The following is a 21,845-nucleotide window of genomic DNA, read 5'->3' as shown; positions in this document are numbered from 1 at the left end:
GGGGACCATTAGCTCAGGGTCTTTCATGTTCAAGCAGCTGTGGCTGTGTGCGTCTGTGTGTTGTAAACTTCAGTAGAGATAAAGGTAAAATAAAGTGCGTATCAGGACCATGAAGAAGTGTGGCGAGAGTCCGTGAGGATTAGACTTTACACAGCTTTGGAGGCTATTATTAATTGTCTGAACTTTGGTGGAGACTAATTAATCACCTCCCTTTCCCTCTAAGTCTTAATTAATTAAGAGTAGATTCAAAGAGCCAACTGAGGAATCAAAGTTCAGAATCAGATTTATTATTGGTAAAGATGGTGTGGGGAATATGGTAGAGCCTCCACCTCCCAAACACAAGGGAGGAAAATCAAGAATGGCAGACCCCTCTCTTGGTGAGGAGGAGGAACCAGCCTGATTCGATTACCAAATGGAGCTAGAGCAGAGAGTAGCAAAGAGTCAGAGGAGAGGTATACTGTGAAAAAACAGTGACTGTTAGTGCTCACTTTCCCCAACCAAAAAGCATGATCCATTTGAAATATGACTTATGGCAATCTCCCCAATTGGACAGATAACTTTTCCTTCCTGGGAAGAATAAGTATGGAAATGGAGCTAAAGGTGAGAACCCATTTCCTAGCCCATTCCCCATGAATGGAAGTATTGGTTGTTGGGTGTTTCTCTATGGGCAGAGGTGAAAATGGAGAGAGAGGAGGAAGATGGCACATTGTTATGTTAGAGGCTAAGAGATATTGTTCTGTCTCAGGCCTAAGTATTTTCCCAAGAGTTAGAGCAGTCAGGAGAAGACAGGAACTCTTTGGATCACCCACAGCCTGATCTGGAAGGAGTCAATTAAAGGGCACAATAGCTAGTAGGAAAGTCACTGTCCCCAGGGTGATGCCAGGAGATAAGGAACAGTGAATATTGCCTGCCCTGTGTATGTATCTAGCACCTGTGTCTAGGTGAAAGCAGATGAAAGCAGGTCTTCAGGACTTCCCTGAAGAAGAAAGTGGGGAGCCTGATTGGTGTGCACGTGTGCATTGGGAGTTGTGGGCGGTTCGGGGGAGGAGATACTTCAGCCGGCATTCATCTGCTTTTCCTGAGTGTGACGTCCTGTGTCAGGGGCAAAGGTTAGGATGGTGACAGGACAAGTCTGTGGATACACAGGACACAGGATTTGTTTGTGGGTTTTCTAGGAGCATTTTGTATTACAGACCTATTCTCATACTAGCTGCCTCCTTGAGATTGGAGCAGACCAGGCACCTCCAAAGCCTAGAGCCTCTCAGTCCCCTCAGCAGCTCTGCCTGGAGACCAGATCCCTCCCCCCCGACTCTGACAGTGATTAGGCCTGAGACCCATGACAGAGCCTCCCTAGAGGCCAGCATCCCCTCTACAGGAGATTGCATCACCAAGAAGTTAATCCAGTCGTCCTCCCTGAGGTCTGCAGTGAGTGGGGTTGCGTTTAATCAATCGTCAGTGCCACGTCTGTTTCCTTCTGTTGGACCAAGTATAAATTGATTCTAAATATTTGCTTTGGGGAAATTTCTTTCGTAAGAGTGAGCTCTCTCTAAATTGAGGGATTTTGAGATATAAATGAGCTTCTTTTGTCTTCTCTCCCTCAGGGTTGCAACCCTGCATTTAGGATACTAACTGTTTAAATGGTTGTAAATTTTTTTGGTTAAGATTTTATTTATTTGTTTGAGAGTGAGAGACTCAGTGATCACAAACAGGGGCGAAGGTCGTGCTAATACCATACTGTTTTGATTACTATGTCTTTGTGTAGTGTATCTTGAAATCTGGGATTATGGTATCTCCAGTTTTGTTCTTTTTTTTTTTTTCAAGATTGCTTTGGCTATTCAGGGTCCTTTGTGGTTCCATACAAATTTTAAGATTACTCTAGTTCTGTGAAGAATGCTGCTGGTAAGGGCACCTGAGTGATGACTCAGTTAAGTATCTGCCTTAGGCTCAGGTCATGATCTCAGGGTCCTGCTCAGCGGGAAGTCTGCTTCTCCCTTTCCCTCTGCCTGCTGCTCCCCCTGCTTGTGCTCTCTCTCTGTCAAATAAATACATAACATTAAAAAAAAAAAAAAAAGAATGCTGCTGGTATTTTGATAGGGATTGCATTAAATCTGTAGATAGCTTTGAGTAGTATGGACGTTTAACAATATCTGTTCTTCCATTCCATATGCATGAAATATCTTTGCATTTGTTGTGTCATCTACAGTTTCATTCATCAGTGTCTTCCAGGTGTTCAGAGTACAGGTCTTTCAACTCCTTGGTTAAGTTTATTCCTAGGGATTTGGGGGGGGGGTGTTTTTGTTTTTGGTGCAATCATGAATGGAACCGGACTGTTTTCTTTATTTCTCTTTCTGCTACTTCATTATTAGTGTACAGAAATGCAACAGATTTCTGTATATTGATTTTGTATTTTTAAAATTTCTTTTTCATTTCTAGTAGGATTGGAAACTTTTTAGAAATGTGGAACCAAAAGGGAGGTGATTACAGCATTTTTGTAAAATGGACTGGCCTTGGAAATGTTTTGAGCTAATGCTGGTGCACTTGATCCGATTTTGTCGGTGAAAATGGGGAGAGGGAGGCCAAGTATGTTTAAATTTTGCCTTGGTTTGCTTCTTAAGGGAGGCAGCACAGCCTTGCACAATGCCTCAGGTCCCTGTTCTGCTCAGTCATTGTGCCTTAAATTTATTGGGGTGTAGAAGGGGAGAGACTGTTGCTGTAAGGATTAAATGAGCTAGTGCAGGCAGAATGCTTAGTGCCGTGCTTAGCTCATGGTTAACATTCAAAAAATGTTATCATTTATGCAATTTAATATTCCTGGCACTTAGCACAATGCCTGGCACACAGTAAAAACAGGATTCAAAATGGTTTTGCTAAATTAAATGAAATGGTATAGGAAGTGCAGGAAGGTGTGGAGTAATGGTGGTGCAGAGGGTTTTCCCCGGATGACACTCCTTCTCTTGTCCTCCTTCTCCTATAGTGTTCTGATGGCACCTCCATTTTATACCCTCTGTGCAGGGAGATCACTGCTTGTCTAGAAATGGTTGCTCAAGGCTGAGAAGTGACACAGCAACACAGGGCCTGGGATTGCTGCCAAATTTTAAGAAGCGCAGACTGCAACCAAGTGAGGGGGAAGGGGAGAGAAGAAAAGTTTGAAAAGCCAGCTAGACCCACCCAGAAGCAGTTTTTTTGTTGGGTAAAAGGACTGTGGTTCCCAATTTCTGGTGGGGCTGGCAGCAGGAAAGATGGAGGAAGGGTCCCTGTTTAGTTGTGGTGCTGAAGAAGGGACCCAGCAGGGGGCTCTTTGGTCCAGCCAAGGCTGCTTCATGGGGCCTTGTGCCTAGAAAGGCCTCTTTGATTTAATATTATGCTGTTGCCATCTTTGAGTACTTAGGGGAATTTTTTATGGGCCCTGCAAGTTATGTAGCTGGTGCTGGGTCCAGACTGTCTAGGGTAGCGATGTTTTGTTTCAGCTAATTTTTGAGCCAGTTTTTGAAATTTGCAGCGGATTAAGTAGGGGCTGGGCTAGTCATCTTTTTCATCTCTCCCTGATTTAATTATAAGGCCAAAAATTGGGATGAATGAAATCCATACAAAACTACAGTAAAAAAGGGGCGCCTGGGTGGCTCAGTGGGTTAAGCTGCTGCCTTTGGCTCGGGTCATGATCTCGGGGTCCTGGGATCGAGTCCCGCATAGGCTCTCTGCTCAGCAGGGAGCCTGCTTCCCTTTCTCTCTCTCTGCCTGCCTCTCCGTCTACTTGTGTTTTCTCTCTGTCAAATAAATAAATAAAATCTTTAAAAAAAAAAAAAAACTACAGTAAAATGACTAGAACCTTACCTCCCATCTCCAGTCACGCTCCCAGGAAGTCACCACTATCAATAGTTTAGTGTGTACCCCCAGCTTTTTGATAAACATGAAGTTCAAAGTGCTGTAGAATAAAATAACATGTAAATTGTATTATTGGTATGAATATTAAACAGTACAGCATCATTTGCATGAAAATATTCGTTTCCCTCAATCCCGCTTCCCTTCAGTGAGACAACCACTGTTAACAGTTTTGTGTGTATCCTCAAAATTTTTTTTAAGTTAACACTATTTATTTGTTTATTTATTAATATTTATTTATTTGTCAGAGAGAGAGCGAGCATAAGCACAGGGAATGGCAGACAGAGGGAGAAGCAGGCTCCCTGCTGAGTAGGGAGTCTTATGTTTCCATCCCAGGACCCAGAGATCATGACCCGAGCCGAAGACAGACGCTCAACCCACTGAGCCCCCAAGCGCCCCAACAGACTTTATTCTTTTGAGCTGTTTTAGGTTCACAGGAAAATTGAGTGGAGAGGACAGAGAGTTCCCATATGGCCCCGTCCCTGCAGGTGTACAGCATTCCCGGCTCCTGATATCCAGGACCACAGTGTCCATTTGGCACATTCGAGGAACCCACGATGACAGGCATGATCACCCAGAGTCCATCGTTCACACTAGGATTCCCTCTTCCAAATATTTTTCAAAGTAATTTTTAATTACTTAATTCAACTAAGCCAGTCTGGCACTCCTGAATGTTTTTTTGCTTGTTAAAAACAAACAGCTTTTCAAAAAGCAAAATGAGATGTTATGCATAGTAATATACAGCTTTGTTTTTTAATAAACACCTTTTCAAGTCAGTGCATATAGACCCACTTCATTTTTTTAAAATAAGGATATACTGTGTCGTATGCCTGTAGTATTATTCATTTATCCAGTTTCTTATTGGTATCTCTGTTTTTTAAACAATGCAATGTACATTTCTATACGTTTATCTTGTGCACTTCCTTGTGCATTTCCTTGTGAATAATATTAGTAATAACTTACCAGTATTAAGTACTTAAGCCATTTGTTTACTTAAGCCAAGCACTGTCTTAAGCACCTTACATGTAATATCTCCTTTACTCTGTATAGCCTCTCCCAGAGATGAGTCTATTATTACACCCATTTTAATGCCTAGGAAGTTGAGGTACCCAGGGTTAAGTAAGATCCCATATCTGCCTAGTTAGGTGGTGGGGACAAGATCCGAAACAGGGCTCTTTAATTTCTCGACCAGTGCTCTGCACACACTGTCTCTAGAAAGTTTAATGCCATCTCTTTGCCAAAGTTTCTCTACCTTGTTTATTCTTTATTTTGTTTTTGAAAACCTATTTATTATTTTTTTAAATAAGCAAAAAACATTCGGGGGTGCCTGGCTGGCTTAGTCGGAAGAGCATGCAAAACTTGATCTTGGGTGTAGAGGTTACTCTACACCCCATTACTCTATGCCCCATGTTGGGTGTAAAGATTACTTAAAAATAAAATCTTTAAAAAAAAAAAAAAAGTCATGTATCAACTGGGGTCCAAGGGTGCAGGGGCACCTGGCTCCGGGGATCCCAAACAGACCAGGTGTGGTTCCTCACTGCCGACAGAATCCAAAGGCAGAAAGACGAGGGGTGGGGAAAAAGAAAGGAATTTATTTCAGGGAGGCCAGCACTGTGAAGACAAGTCAGCGGATTGGTGTCTCAAAGACCATCTCCAAGATGTTGCCGTCTCCAGTGTGGGGTCAAGGTCGGGGGGTGTGTGTGCTGGGCAGTAAGGGTTAGGCTGCTCACTGTGTTGGGGGTCAAGGACTCAGGGTCTTACTGGAGTCAGGGCCTTAGTTAGTGCTTGAGGGGGCAGTTTCAGTTCCTATCAGGGGCCACTTTGCCCGCTGGGAAAGATAAGCTGGAAAGAAGAACCTAATATGTTAGAAAGTACAGTCTGAGGTCACAGCAGAGGCAGTGAAGTCCCCTTTCACTTAAAACAACATTGTGTTTATTCATTTGCCTTTTTCTGCACTTTAGCTCTTTGAGAGCAGGGCTCAGTGTCCTAATATTATTCATATCCCTGCCCTTATTCCTAGTGCAATGTCTCATTTATTGTCCATGATAAATATGTTTAATGGCTTAACAGTGCCTCTTGGAGGTAGCTGCTGTGTCCAGCCTGTGGGTGAAGAAAACCCAAGTCAGTGTAGTAGAAAAAAGAGTGGAAGGCGGAATGGTAGGGCTGCAATTTGAACCCAAGGCTTTTGATGCCCCATCTGTTGGGCGGTCCACTGTGTCCAAACTGCCTCCTCCCCGCCAGCCTCCAAAGGCTCTGGAGAATGGCTCCCTACCTAGTAACCTGTTCCAGAAGCTGGGAAACTTCACAGCTAGGGTTCTTTAATGATCTCTGGGAGGGGCAGAGCCAGATGGGAAGAGGGCCCCTGGAAAAGAGAGTTCCTGGCAGTACCGCATCCAAGAATAAATGGGGGGGGGCGGGGTCCGTGGGGAGTCAGGTTCCTCAGAGGGATGCTATGTTGTAATAATACCTATCCTCTATTCTGGCTTCTGCACGCCGGGCATTGTTCTGCGTGATTTATGAGCATTATGTCTTCTTAATGCTCACAGTTCCATTAGGTGGATATTGTTATCTCTATTTTACATATGAAAGAATGCAGGCTGGGAGGAGGAGTGACTTGCTCAAGGTTGCACAACAAGTAAGTGATAAAGCTGGGATTCCAACTCCAAGCTGTGTGTGTGTCCCCCAAACCTCCATTTTAAGCCTACTGCTATCCCTAGGTTATAAGAGCCTGTTGAGGCTGGGGACAGTTTAAAAAGAAAGCTATAAAGGGAAATTGCCCTCTGGACTGGGGGGGACTCTAGCAACCGGGAATAAGGTACAGAGAACCTTGTAGCTTGAGCCCTGCCAGGTTAGGGGGTCATGGAAAGAAATATATATATTTATTTTCTAGCTGACTTTGGAGAGCTTAGAAGATTTGAAACCAGCCATTCCAATTTTTGAATCTAGGTTCACAGCACATGATGCCTTTCTACTCTTAACCTAGAAATGGTAAAGTTATTTCGGGCACAAAGCAAGAGCTGTGGCTTTAAAAATACGCTGCTGGATTTATCTCTTCCGCTCCAAGATTACTGAAAATTAGCCCAGCTGTGGTCCGAGGCAACAAAGAGCCACAAAATCTCCTTCCAGATCCTGCAGACCCTCACTCCCAACCCCACCCCCGAAGGACGCGAGACACCCAGGAGTGGCAGCCTGGGCTGGGGGTCGGGGAGTCTGGATTCAGATCGTCCCTTCTCCCATCACACTCACACCACCGCCTCCCGGCTACTCCAAGGGTCAGAATGCTAGGTCTGTGAATGAGCTCTACTCTCCTCCCTCATCCCCAAGGCTTCACAGAAGTAAAATAATATAACAAATCGATTACTAAGCTGGGGAATCCGTGTGAGAAGAATTTTTCAGCTTTATTACCAAATCCCTGTGTAATTTAGAGCAAATCACCTTGTTGCAAATTAAGCTTTCAGTTTCCTTACCTTTAATATGGAAACCCTTTTCTATATATGTAAAGGGTTATATACGTGTGTGTATAGAAAAGGGCTATATATATATATGATTTATGTATATATAAGGGTTTCCATATATAAGTATAGAGATAAACATATAAATATGCAGATAGATATTTAAATATATAAAGATATATTATCTCCTTTTCCCATGAAAACTGAGATATTAAGTGATTTGCTAAACATCACATTATTTATATGGTATAGCCTTATTAAACATACTATTCTGATCATAGAGCCTAATATCTTAGAGGACAGGCATTATATTTTTACGTTGTCTTGTTTCCATGGAAAAGTCTTTCCACCATCATTTGAAGATCTAAGAAGCAGTGGGGAAATGGTGGAAATGCTAGCCCAGGGTGGCTTGAGATTCCTAGCCCCCTCTCTCTCTAATCCTGGACAGGATTTGGGTTGCAGACCATAGTTCTCCTGTGATTTGTGGGCTGTAATTACTCAGATTAACGTTGCCCAATTCATAAAGGCTGAGCGAGGAAGAGGAGGCGGAGCTTGTTCAAGCAGCCCACAAGCCCCCACAGATGGGAGGTGGGGGTGGGGACGCAGCTAGGGACGCTGTACCGCGTAGTCTTTCCACAGGTTTGGTGGTGGATGGTTTTTGCCTTTTGGTCAGGCTGAGCATGTATAATTCTACAGTCTCCCAAGTTCTGCTATACACACACACCTAAGAGACATGCAGACACATGAACTGGTTGCTCAAAGCCAGGAGGGTACAAACAAATTCAAAGCTGTTTGAGCTGCAGTGGCTAGCTTGGGTAGGGAGAGGAGTCAAGGAATGGCGAGAAGGGGGGTGTCCCTACACAAAAAGCCTGGACGTTCACCTGCAAACCCAGAATGCGCAGAACCATCCGTGCTTTGACTTTTTCCCCTGGGCAGCCAGAGGCAGCAGCGGCAGCCCCAGCCAGATAACAAGCGAGCAATCCAGGGGAGCTGTCTGGCTGGGCCGGAAATGGCTGTAATCATTTAATAGCCTTTGCTGGCTGCATGGACGTAGCAGAGTAGGCGGGAGGCAGGCTCCAGAGTGCTGTCTGGCAAGATTGCCCCGGCTTTAATCAAAATGATGGGTTTTCTGGAAGCTCTTTATTAACCTTAGGACCAAAATCCCAAGGATGGCAACAAAGGGATGAATGGGGAGGAGATGGGAGGGCTGAAACCTGCAGAATGGGCTGGGATTTTCCTGAGCTTGTCACTCCTGCATTCGTGCCCCTCCCCCAGCCTCCACCCCTTTCTGCTGATTCTAGCTTTGAGGTTTCTGCCTGCCTCTCTGTCTCCCAGATGGTGGCAAAACAAATAGGATCAAAATAATTGCAAGGGTCTTCATAGACAGCTTAGAATGTGGTGCAGTGAGACCGCCTAGAGTCCATCCAGCCCTAGGCTCTACCTGTTCCTAACTGCAAGACTGTTGGTCCTTAGTCTCTTCATCTGTAAAACAGACATATCTATAAAATAGACATGGACATTGACAATATTTACTTCATATGGTTCTTGTAAGGAGCAAAAATTATATTGCGTGTAGATCTTCGTAGCCCAGTGCCACACACATAGGAAGATCCCAGTAAACATAATATACATCTATAATCCTGTGGTGTAGACAGGAAGGTGATCATCTCCATTTTATGGATGAAGAAACTGTAGTTCAGAAATATTTATGTAAGTTGCCCAGGACTGCTTGCTATTAGATGAGAGAGTCAGGGCAAGCTCTCAAGTTCAGAAGCAAGATGAATGGAAGAGAAGAGAATTCAGCCACCCTCCTGCATTCTCTAGCCTATGCCCCTCCAAGATCTTTCCTGAAAACCCTATCCTTGGTCAGAATGACTTGGTTTTGTTCTTTTGGGGAGAATCAAGGTCAATCAGAAAAACCGCTGTGCTAGTCTGGAGCCATTCAGAATAGGGGTTGGGGATGAGTTTACAAGTCTGACATTTGCTTCACAGTTTTCAGGACCTTCCCCAGTATCTGCATTGGTCAAGCCTCCAGCCCTCTCATTCCCATTCCCTGAGGCCAAACTCCTGCCAGAGTTCCTTTAGCAGAAAAAAGGAGTGGAGGGATGTTGCCAAAAAGAAGCGGGGCAGTGCCTAAGGGAGGAGGTGTCTAAAGTGGCTTATAGGGTTAAATTTTGTGGGCAGTTACCTCCAGAAGGCAGTTTTTTAAATAGCAGATCTATACACATTTTTAAAAACATGTATGTTGTTCTGATTTTTAAATGTATTCCTTCCTATGGTGGAGAAATCAGCCAATACTGGGGGGGGGGGGGCAAAGCCATTTACTGTAATTATGCTTATATGCTATTAAAGCCTTTTTAAATCCCATTGGGTTGTAATCTGAATGTCAGGGAAGGGCTCTGTCTAAGAATCCAGACCCCTGCCAGCTTGGTGTGTATCTGAAGTCCTCTTCCTGGGCTCTAACAGTCTTAACTGCCTGTTAGTCTTGTCCTTGCCAGTGAGCTAGATCCCCTGGGACCAGAGAAGAGGGACTTGTGGGAAGTCACGGGAGGGGGAAGGGAAGCAGCACCAAATGAGGAAACATTCCCTTAATTGACTATTTGCTGGTGCTGGCCTTGGTCTCTCTTCCTCTCTCATCTTCTTGAAAGAGGAGTCTCTCCTTGATTTGGCCAGGAAAGTCCCAGCATTTTACGGGCAAAGCCCGCCAGTGGTCTCTAGTCCAAGATTAGGTCAGTAAATGTTGTTTGTCAGATCCTGAAGCTATTATTTCGCCTGAATGAGACCCTGGAGATGTTTGCTTACACTTTAACTAGAACAGGTCAGTCACAATGGTCTGTGAGAGACTTGAGAAACCAGATTTCGCTCTGGAGCAGGATCTGGATCTGAAGGGGATGCACGGGAATGGATCTCTCTGATTGCTTCTTGGAGTTTAAGGCTGAGTCAGACCAACCAAGGCTCCCAGCAAACGCCCAGAAGCTCACTGACATGTAAAAGCAGCTCATTAACTCTTAGCAGTCCTGCTGTGAGGGGCTTGCTCGGCCAACCCGCAGAGCCATTCACGTCCTTTAATTCTGCAAGATAAAGTTATCTCTGAGCTCTGCATCTCCAGATGACATTCCTGAGGCCTCCTGCGGGGTTCTGGCTGTGGTTGAAGAGTTTCCATCCTGGTTTAGGTCAAGTCCAGGACTATGGAGTGGTAGAAAACCCAGTTTTCCTGCTGTCAAATCCCAGGTTTTTTTGTTTTTTTGTTTGTCTGTTTTTAAGATTTTATTTATTTATTTTTTTGACAGAGAAAGAGAGAGAGAGATTACAAGTAGGCAGAGAGGTGGGCAGAGGGAGAGGGGGAAGCAGAGAGCCCGATGGGGGGCTAAATGTGGGGCTCCATCCCAGGACCCTGAGATCATGATCTGAGCTGAAGGCAAAGGCTTAACCCACTGAGCCACCCAGGTGCCCCAAATCCCAGTCTTGCTTTTGTTTGCATCTCTCAGGGACAAGGCCTGCATTTGGAAGGTAAGCAGGTAGGTTCTGGCTGAGCTCAAATGCAGATTTATCTCAGCTGGGTCAAAGAAATTAATCTCAGTCTTGGAGAAAAAGCATCCATGGCCCTATGTCCAGAGAGCTAGCAAGGAAGCTCCACCAGGGGAAGGAGGTTTGGGGGAGAGAAGAAAGGTTCTTGCTTCATTTCCCTACTGCTTGCTGGTACTTAGACTAAATTTGCAATATTCTTAACCTACGTTCCTCGCCCCGAGAGCTGTGCCATATATAGTTGCCATATGTGATTCAGTTTACTGGGCTCTCACATGGAGCTGGTGATCAGGCTTAGCGCTTTCCACATGTGACTTCACTGTCTTTAGGGACAGGAGAAGTGCAGTGAGCTGAGAGCTGCTGGAGTGGCTGCCGCTTCTCATACAGTCTTTTCATTCACCCACTTCGCAAGTATTTATTAAACACCTATTTGAGGCCAGGAACTGTGCTAGATGTTGGCTGTGTAGTGGTGAATAAAACAACTATGTTTTCTGCCGCAGTGACAGATGGAGGTGAAGGGGCTGCTTGGCTAGGAGGGTCATAAAACGCCTCGGCCATGGGGTTACGTTTAAGCGCAGACTTGAAGAATGAGAAGTCACGCTAAGAATGGAGGGTAGATCATTCTAGACAAAAGGAAACTGTGTGTATACAGTTGTACTGTGTGTGTACAAACTGTGTGTGACTGTGAAGCAAAAACAGCCCCAAAGGGTGTTTGATGAACTGAAAGAAGGCCTGTGTGATAAGAGGGAGACTTGTAGATGAATTGGAGAATAAAAAAATAATAGATTATTGATATACTTTTATATACTGTGTTAAGGCGTTTGCCTTTTTTGTTGTTGTTAAGGCAATAGAAGGCTTCTGAATCATTTTAGGCAGGGAAGTGATGTAATCTGGTTTCTATTTTGAAGGATCTTACTGTATGTACCCTATATGTCAGTTTTTTTTTTTTTTAATTTATTTGACAGAGAGAGACACAGCGAGAGAGGGAACACAAGCAGGGGGAGTGGGAGAGAGAGAAGCAGGCTTCCCACTGAGCAGCAAGCCCGATGCAGGACTCGATTCCGGGACCGTGGGATCATGACCTGAGCTAAAGACAGATGCTTAACCAAATGAGCCACCTAGGCACCCCTCTCTACCTCAGGTTTTTTTTTTAAAAAGGGGACAGACTTAAGGAATGAAGAGAATTCTGGCTCCTGGGGGGAGGGCTGGAGAGAAGGCTGAAGGGGAAGAGGCTATTGCTGTAATTCACATTCAGGATAATGGTGCGCTGAAAAAAAAAAAGGGTAGTGACAGCTCAGATGCGGAGAAGAGGACAAAGTCAAGGTACACTGAGGAGGCAGGAACAACAGATATTGATGGATGATGAATGCAGAATGGCTCTGAAGTTTCTGGCTTGAGCACTAAGGTGAGCGGAGAGATGCAGAAAGGACTAGATGAGAGGACTCAGGAGTTCTTTCAGCTTGAGATGCTCAGTGAGGCTTTCAGAGGAGATATGGGGTAGGCGTTTGGAGACATGAGACTGGAACACAGAGGGCTAAGAGCTCTACATGGAAATCTGTGTCTCATCAGCATCTTTGGACACTGTGGATACCCATGGACTTGGCTGAGATCCCAACAGGAGTGAAGGGATGAAGGTCTAGTGCCAAAAGAGAAAGGTCAGGACAGGGAACTCATAAAAACCAGTGTCTCCAGAAGGGACTGACAAATGCCACTGAGGGGTTCACGACAGTGCAGACTAAATTGTGACTACTGGCTTTAGCAATAATGTGATTAGTGGGCTTGATATGGGCACTGTTACAAAAGTAGTGCTACGGGTGCCAGATGAGAAGAGACAGGGAAGTGATAGGTCAGGAGATGGAGAGAGCAGATGTAGAGAATCCCAAACTGCAATCAAACACAAATGCTTTCTTGGCAGAACTTTTCACGATTCCACCAAAGGAGCAGTGTCATACAAGAACACTACTGGGATGTCAAAGCATTTCAATGTCTTGGCCTCTGGGATTACTTTGCCCAGACAGATCATTACTCTTTCTCTCTAGCTCTGACCCCTACTCTTCTAGAAGTCATTGTGTCTTCCAGCTGGGCTCTTAGGAAAGTCTTACATCAAAAACCCCTGTGGATGCATAATAATTTCCCCCAGTCTCATTATTCCAAATTTCATCTCTCCTCTGGAATCTCCTTTGACTTTCTCAGATGTTTCACATGTCCCTTGGTCATTGCATTTACCCAATTGCCTTATGATTGCTGGAGTGTCTGTCCCAGCTAGACTCTGAGCACACTGAGGTAGGAGACTGGGTTTGGAAAGCCAGTTGGCTCCCAGTGCTTTACCCTAGTAGACCCATGTTTACAACAGGATGCTCTCCTCCTGTGCTGGTCAGTATCCCCCTACACCCACACATCTTTCCATTGCTTCTCTGCTTCATCCAACCACCCATCAAGGTCACGGTGAAAGAATAGGGATCAAATCATTGATTCAACTAATTTATCTTTTGTTCTGGACAGAGTAGGTGTCAAAATACATGTGTAGCCAAAACTCACATGCCAAGATTTTAGCATATTCTTCTTCTCCTTCTTTTCCCATCTGAAACTGCATCAGGTACCTCTAATCTAGGTTTTTTTCCCCCATTACCTGAAGACCATTAAAGCATTTGGAGTATAATTGTAGACAAGCGTTCTGCAATCCCTTGGCAGTTCTTAGTTTGGTGATGTCGTTCGGTAGTACAGAATCTACTTTGTTAGGTGCCTCTTCTGTTACCAGCTCTATTGAAACCTCCATTTTAAAAATTATGACAGCAAACTCAAGACCCCAGAGACTGTTAGAAGTGGCTTGAGAAACAGTAGCCTTAGTTGTAGTTGGTGACACCAAATGAGATTCAGGTATTTCAGCGATGATTATAAGAACAAATGCCCAGGGCATCTTTCATTGTAGAAAAGGCTAAAAAAAAGTTAACAGAAAAAAAAAAAAGTTAACAGCACTAATTGCTCCAGGGAATGCACTGTTTACAACAGCTCTTAGAACTTCCGAGCTTTTGGGTTTTTTTGTTTCTTTTTCTGAAAGAGATTCTCTTTAATAATATTGCTTTTCTTTTTACTGAGATATAGAAATACAAAATTATATTAGTTTCAGGTGTACAGTATAATGATTTGATATTTGTACACATTGTAAAATGATCATCACATTAAGTGGAGTTGATGTCTGTCACTATATAGTTACAAAGAATTTTTGTGTGTGTGATGAGAACTTGAAGATTTACTCTTTTAGCAGTTTTCAAAAATACAATACAGTATTATTAACTGTCATCACCATGCTATATGTTACATCCTCATGACTTCTTTGTTTATAACTTTAAGTCTATACCTTTTACCTCCTTTATCCATGTCGTCCACACCTGTCGCCCTCCTGCCTCTGGCCTCCATCAGTCTGTCCTTTATATCTGTGAGCTTGGCTTTTTGGTTTTGGTTTTGTTACCGTGCTTGTTTTTTCAGATATCACATGTAAGTGAGATCATATAGTGTTTGTCTTTTTCTTTCTGACTTACTTTGCTTAGAATAATGCCCTGAGAGTTCATCCATGTTGTTGCAAATAGCAAGATTTCAGTACTTTTTATGGCCGAATGATATTCCATTATATAAATTGTCAAACCTAAAAATAAAATAGCCAGTTATTTTACCAGTAAAATGAGTTTATTAGGGAATAGCAGAGGAATTGCAATTGGGACAAGAAAGTTATGGCAAACCACAGGCAAGTCCAAAGAGACAAAGGAAACATAACCTCTTAACAGGTTTCAGGAGGAAATTGGGGAGGGTTGTTTCAAACAAAAGTTCTTTGTCGGAGTGTGGGGATATGGGGGTGTGGGGTTGGGGGGGGCGCCTGGGTGATTCAGTCAGTTAAGTGTCTGACTCTTGATTTCCGCTCAGGTCATGATCTCAAGGTTGTGGGATTAAGCTCAGCATCCAGTTCCATGCTCTATGGGGAGTCTGCTTGAGATTCTCTCACTCCCTTTTCCTTTGCCCCTAAAAAAAAGTTCTTTGGAAAAGAACAAGAGTCTGAGATTGTGGTGGTTTCACTGTGATTTCAGGTGGTGGTTAGGGTGTTGTTGCTGGGACAGGAAGAGGTTGTCTTTTTTTTTTTTTTCCCTTAAAAGCAGGAGATAAAATTCCTATGTGAAACGTATCTCTTTTTGTCAAGGTAAGAATCACCTTTCTTCATTCTGCTGGTAATGCAGGCTGCTAGGAGTGGTATGTGTGAGATATCTCTCCTCTTAGGGCTTCCTGACTCCCATTTTTTATTTTTATTTATTTATTTTTTTAAAGTAAGCTCCATCTGCAACCTGGAGATGGAGATGTCTGCAACCGGGAGATGGAGAGTCTCATGCTCCAGGGACTGAGCGAGCCAGGCTCCCCTCCTGACCCCATTTTATTTTATTTTTATTTTTAAATTTATTTTATTTTTATTGACCCCATTTTAAATGAGATTTTCTTTACTCATTTTTACAATATACACCACATTTTCTTTATCCATTCATCTATATATGGACACTCTGGTTGTTTGCATATTTTGGCTATGTAAAATAACACTGCGGTGAACATAGGAATGCACCTTTAATTTCAAGCTAGTGTTTTCATTTTCTTTAATTATTATTATTATTATTTTAAATTATTTGACAGAGAGAGAGACAGTGAGAGCAGGAACATAAGCAGGGGGAGTGGGAGAGGGAAAGCAGGCCTCCTGCCATGCAGGGAGCCCGATGTGGGGCTCGATTCCAGGACCCGGGGATCACGACCTGAGCTGAAGGCAGATGCTTAACGACTGAGCCACCCAGGCGTCCCACCATTTTCTTTCACTTTTTTATGATTTATGTATTAGAGAGACAGAGAGAGAGAGAGAGAGAGAGAGAGCGCTGGGGGAGGGGAAGGGGGAGAGGGAGAGAGTCTTTTTTTTTTTTAAGATTTTATTTATTTATTTATTTGTCAGAGAGAAAGAGAGAGAGAGTGTGCACACAAGCAGGCAGAGAGGCAGGCAGAGGCAGAGAGAGAAGCAGGCACCCTGCCAAACAAGGAGCCCGATGCGGGACTCGACCCCAGGACCGTGGGATCATGACCTGAGCCAAAGGCAGCAGTTCAAGGCACTGAGCCACCCAGGCATCCTGGGAGAGAGACTCTTAATCAGAATCCGTGCTGATTGCAGAGCCTAACATGGGGCTCAGTCTCAACCACCTGAGATCATGACCTAAACTGAAACCAAGAGTCAGAGGCTCAGCCGGCTGTAAACACTCAGACCTCCCAAGCTAGCATTTCCTTTGGATCAATACCCAGAAGTACAGTCACTGGATTGATGGTATTTCCTTATTTATTTATTTATTTATTTTTAAAGATTTTAATTTATTTATTTGACAGAGAGAGAGAGAGATCACAAGTAAGTAGAACAGCAGGCAGAGAGAGAGAGGGAAGCAGGCTCCCTGCTGAGCAGAGAGCCCGATGTGGGACTCAATCCCAGTACCCTGAGACCATGACCTGAGCCGAAGGCCGAGGTTTAATCCACTGAGCCACCCAGGTGCCCCAGTATTTCTATTTTTAATTGGGGGGGGAACCTCCATACTGTTTTCCAGAGTGGCTATACCAGTTTGATTCCCACTGACAATGTACAAGGGTTCCCTTTCTACATGTCCTCACCAACACTTGTCATTTCTTGTCTTTTTGATGATCTCCGTACTGACAAGTGGGAACCGATATCTCACTGTGGTTTTGATTTGCATTTCCCTGATGGTTAGGGATGTCGGGTACCTTTCCATGTACCTGTTGGCCATGTGTCTGTCTTCTTTGGAAAAAAAGTCTATTCAAATATTCTGCCTATTTTTCCATCGGATTGTATGCATTTTTGCTGTTGAGTTGTAAGAATTCTTCATATATTTTGGATATTAACCCCTTATAAGATATACGATTTACAAATATTTTCTCCCATCCAGTAGCTTCCCTTTTCATTTTTTTGATGGTTTAGTTTGTTGGGTAGCAGCTTTTTACTTATTTATTTATTAAAAGATTTTATTTATTTATTTGACAGAGAGAGATCATGAGTAGGCAGAGAGGCAGGCAGAGAGAGAGAGAGGGAAGCAGGCGCCCTGCAGAGCAGAGAGCCCAATGCAGGACTCAATCCCAGAACCCGGAAATCATGACCTGAGCCAAAGGCAGCAGCTTAACCCACTAAGGCACCCAGGCACCCAAGGGCAGCAGCTTTTTAGATGTAGTATAGCTTCTTTTTGCTTTTTTCTCTTTGACTTTTAGTGTCAGATTCAAAAAGACTAATGTCGGCACCTGGATGGCTCAGTGGGTTAAGCGTCTGCCTTTGGCTCAGGTCATGACCTCAGGGTCCTGGTATTGAGCCCTGCATCAGGGAACCTGCTTCCCCTTCTCTCTCTGCCTGCCTCTCTGCCTACTTGTGATCTCTGTCTGTCAAATAAATAAATAAAACCTTAAAAAAAAAAAAAGACTAATGTGATTGAGCTTATTGCCCATATTTTCTTTTAAGAATTTCATGCTTTCAGGTCTCACGTTCAAGGCTTTAATCGGTTTTGAATTTATTTGTGTGTGTGGTGTAAAATGGGGGTCCAGTTTCATTCTTTTGCATGGAGCTGTCTGGTTTTCCCAGCACCATTTACTAAAGAAACTCTCCTCTTCCCACTGTATATTCTTGCCTCCTTTGTTGTAAACTAATTGACCATCTTTGTGTTGGTTTACCTCTGCGTTTTCTATTCTGTTTCATTGACCTAAGTGTCTGGTTTTATGCCAACACTATACTGTTCGATGATTATAGCTTTGTGATATAGCTTAAAATCAGGAAGCATGATGCCTCCAGCCTTATTCTTTTTTTCTCATGATTGCTTTGGCTCTATAGTGTCCTTTGTGGTTCTATACAAATTTTAAGATGTTTGTCCTATTTCTGTGAAAAATGCCATTGGAATTTTGATAAGGATTGCATTGACTCTGTAATAATATTAATTCTTCCAGTCCATGAGCACAGAATATCTTCTCATTTATTTGGGTCATTTCTTCAATTTCTTTCATAAACATCTTGAGTTTATAGAACAGGTCTTTCACCTCCTTGGTGAAATGGATTCCCACTCCTTTTATTGCCTAGTCTGCTTTAACCCAGTACATTTCCCATCTTATTCTCAGGCAAAAGAATCACAACCGTATTCTTTAGGAAATTCTTCACAAGGAACCAAAAGTATGTCACTAGAAAATTAGATTTTCAGACCTTCTGGTGAGAAAATCTGCCTTCCTGATTGTTTCCAAATACTGACCTTTCCCTCAGGCTTGAAGAAAGAACTCTTGATTTCTCAGGGTGGGGGTCAGGCTCATCTGTGCAGCCTCCCCTGTCTCCCCCAGACTCGTGTGGCCTGGAGGGCGTGTGTTGACTCCTACTGACTTGTGACCTTCTGTCTTTCAGAACCAGAGGCAGGAGAGGTGTCCCCTCCAGTTGGGGCTGGTGTCAACAGCAACAGCTGGACCTTTAAATACGGACCAGGCAACCCCAAACAATCTGGTCCCGGTGAGTTGCCAGACAAATTCATTATCCCAGGATCTCCTGCAATCATCTCCATCCGGCAGGAGCCTACTAACAGCCAAATTGACAAAAGTGACTTCATAACCTTCGGCAAAAAGGAGGAGACCAAGAAAAAGAAGAAAAAGAAGAAGGGTAACAAGACCCAGGAAAAAAAAGAGAAAGGGAACAGCACGACTGACAACAGTGACCAGTGAGGTCACCTCATGGAAACAAGCCACTTAGCCAGTTTTTGTAATAATGGCAAATCTCTCCCATGTAGCAACTCCCCACTCCTTTCTCCTGTCTCCATGAGCCCTCTCCTATAGACCTCAGAAATCTGCAGAAAGTTCCCTGTGTCTATGTAGATCCCATTGAACAGGTTTTGTCTTGAAAGCTTTACTAAGTCTGGTGTTAACTCTTTCTCTCCACTCTGGCTTGTTTTCAGAACCTAAAAAGCAGACCCAAGTTTCCTTTCTCCTCCGCCGCAAAGGAGAGGCTTCCCAGTCCCGCCAGTGAGAGGTTGGAAACTCTCTGCCCTGTGCTCCGGGGATGCTGTCTTGATGACACTTGCAGGGCAGGCACAAAGGTTTTGAGATTGAGCTGCTGGTTGGGGGGGGGGCCACTGGGTTGGTGTGATCGCTGGCGGTGCGGGAGGGAGCGCCAGACCTCGGCTGGGCGGGGCCAGATGAGACTAGCCCACAGGAGGAGGGCTGGTGGGAAGAAAGGCAAAAGAATGGCAGGAGTTGCCAATCCAGGGGGGAAGCACGAAACGAAAAGGGACCAGACTTTCTAAACCTTGTGACTCAAGAGGCGGTGGCCACCCTCCCGCAGACAAAACTGCCCCCCACTGACCAGGCCCTAGGAGGCCTTAAGTTTGTTGCTGTGGTGTTGTGATCCCTACAACTCACATCACACCGACAAACCAACAGCTCAGTGTTGCACGGGGCCAACCAGGGCAGATCTGATGTGTTTTCGGATATCCTTGTGCTCACTTTCTTACCCATTCTTTTGCACACAATGTTTATGAAAAGGCCTGGTCCTTTTCCAACACATATGCAAAAGCAAAGACAAAAGAAAACCCCAACACCTCACTTTATGCTGTTTGTTGTTTGATAGATTTATTTAAAAAAAGAGAAAAATCTATAGCTATAAATCTCTAAAGAGAAATATGATGACTACAGTTCCCCTCAACTCTCCTCAAAAGAGAATCCAATCTACAGCCATTTAAATGACCATTGCTGCTACAGAAGTGCTTTAAGAGAATTGCCTGGAACATCTGTATTATACTGGCCACCTGCCAATCACAGCTTTACTCTTTCAGGTCACTCTGGGGCTGCCTCTTGCATGTATTAATTCCTAAATAAAAAGATCTTTCTCTCTCTTTTCTAAGAAACAATTCTGTGCACTTTGAATACACAACCTTCTCTAGCCAACTATATCAAGACCCTGAAATTGAAGAAAAATCTTTGTTTTCTCAAACACACAGTGAGCCGACTTTTCAATCCTCGAATTCTGTGCTTTGTCTTGGTGTGCTAGCCCACACCTCCTCTTTGGTTTAGTTTGCCTTTTTTAGAACATTCTGAATTGCTAATCTTGCTAACACCTATGATGTTACCTGAAATCAATCTCCCATATGTATGCTGTATGCTATTATAAGACTCCTGAAATATACTTACTCTGTGCTTGTGTATGTGAATGTTAATGCAACTATTACCTAGAGTGAACTTTAAGCTTTATTGTTGAATGTAATTCCATCCTATTTCCTTTTGTACACCTGTGAAAAAGTGGAGTAGTGTTTTTTTAAACCATTGTTTAATCAGCTTTTGTGTATTAAAGACACAGTAAAATTTCTTTCTTAAATCAAGACACTGGTGATTCAAGGAATTTTATTTATGGTCAGCCAAGAGCTGTCTCTTGCCAAGACTCCTGCTGGCAAGAGAATGGATAAAGCTGTTTTTTTCTAGTAACAATTCTGGAATGAATACCACAGTTATTCCCTGAAGGTATGCAAGCACAAAATTTACCAATCTGACCTCGCTGAAGTCGCAGAATGCTTTGAAATTCTAATGACATCTGGAATATCAGCTCATAGAGAAGAATAAAATTTACTGTCACCTTAGATAAGAAATTTTAATTTTGTTAAAATGTACAATTTAGAAGTTTAATTATATTATCTTTTCAAAGTTATCATAAAAGAGGTAGGAGTCTGTTATTAAAACAAAAACATTAAATCTCAAAAAAAAAAGCCTGTTTTGTCTACTTTAGCTTCATTCTCCCATATTTTGAAGGGTGTGTAACTTCAGCTCTGCAGGATTGCATGGGGTAAAACTTGTTGCCAACACATGTGAACCATTGCTACATTGTAGGTTGTGATCATTTTGCCCCATCGAACCCATGTATCTGACCTTACGTGCCTTTTGAATACTAGGAGAATCGGGCTAATTTATTAATGATGATAATTATAATGTATCTGTACAGCACTTTTTACATTTGCAAAGTGCTTTCCAGTCCATGTTAGTTACTAGTTATTACAGCTGTAAGGATAAAACACGTCATGTGGATTCATTTTTAATTGGTGCTATTGGTATTTATTCTGTTATTGCTAATAAATGGAAAATGGTGGTATGAAAGAAATGGTGGTCATTTCTAAGTATAAGAGTAGGAGAAAAACAGAACACTGATTATCATTAGCTGTTGTCATTGAAGAGGTTTGCAGTATGAAACTTACATGGTATCACTCTCTGGCTACCTCCTGGGCTTTTGTGTTCAGCACTAAGGCCAAACACTCAGGGGAATCAAGACTCACACCCCACAATATGATCAGAATGGGAAGCCAGGAGGCTTCTGGGTCACTTCCCAGTACACAGTTTTGGTGTTCTCTAGGAAAAATCGCACCAAACTGATTTTTATCTCTAGAGCCCTCCGGTCATCTTTATTCATTACTTGCTTAGCCTTTGCTCCCCTCCACAATTGGGCAGTCAGATAATGCCCCCAGGAAATAAACCTTTATTGAGTACAGGACACATGCTAGTCACAGTACAAGGTAGGTTCAGTTCACAGCCTATGTTCCATAACAAATAGATTATATTTTCCTTCTGTAGTTAAATTTTATGAGCAGTTGTTCTCAAATGGGCGCAGTTCTGCTCCTCAGGGGACTTTTGGCAACACCTGGGGATATTTTTTGGGTTTTGTTACTTGGATGGAATGCTACTGGCATCTAATGGGTAGAGGCCAAGGATGAGGTTAAACACCCTGTAATACACAAGACAGACCCCACCACAAAGAATTTTCTAATCCCAAAGGTCAATAGTACCAAGGGGGAAAAACCTAGAGATAGAGTGACCATATATTTTGTTGTTGAATCCATTTTTGAGATGGAAATAATAATCAGGACACAAGATATAAGCTGGGACCATCCTGGGAAAACAGAGATGTATGGTGACTCT

The 21,845-nt window shown here is 43.3% G+C and overlaps 1 protein-coding gene across 6 annotated transcripts in view; it reads left to right on the top strand.

Moving 5' to 3' along the window:
• LOC116586455 (protocadherin alpha-C2) overlaps positions 1–19,019 on the top strand; it is a 183,647-nt gene extending 164,628 nt beyond the window's left edge. For 5 of the 6 annotated variants that reach the window (XM_032336461.1, XM_032336457.1, XM_032336460.1 and 2 more), the window contains exon 4: positions 18,304–18,962. In XM_032336461.1, the coding sequence (XP_032192352.1) occupies positions 18,304–18,614 (311 nt within the window). In that variant the 3' untranslated portion in view covers positions 18,615–18,962. Of the gene's footprint in view, positions 1–18,303 lie in introns of all 6 variants that reach the window. The other variant, XM_032336459.1, reaches the window with a different exon arrangement.
• Positions 19,020–21,845: the final 2,826 nt, after the last annotated feature.

The sequence above is a fragment of the Mustela erminea genome, chromosome 3, assembly GCF_009829155.1.
Source record: "Mustela erminea isolate mMusErm1 chromosome 3, mMusErm1.Pri, whole genome shotgun sequence".
NCBI lineage: Eukaryota > Metazoa > Chordata > Mammalia > Carnivora > Mustelidae > Mustela > Mustela erminea.
This window is presented reverse-complemented; position numbering and strand designations above follow the sequence as displayed.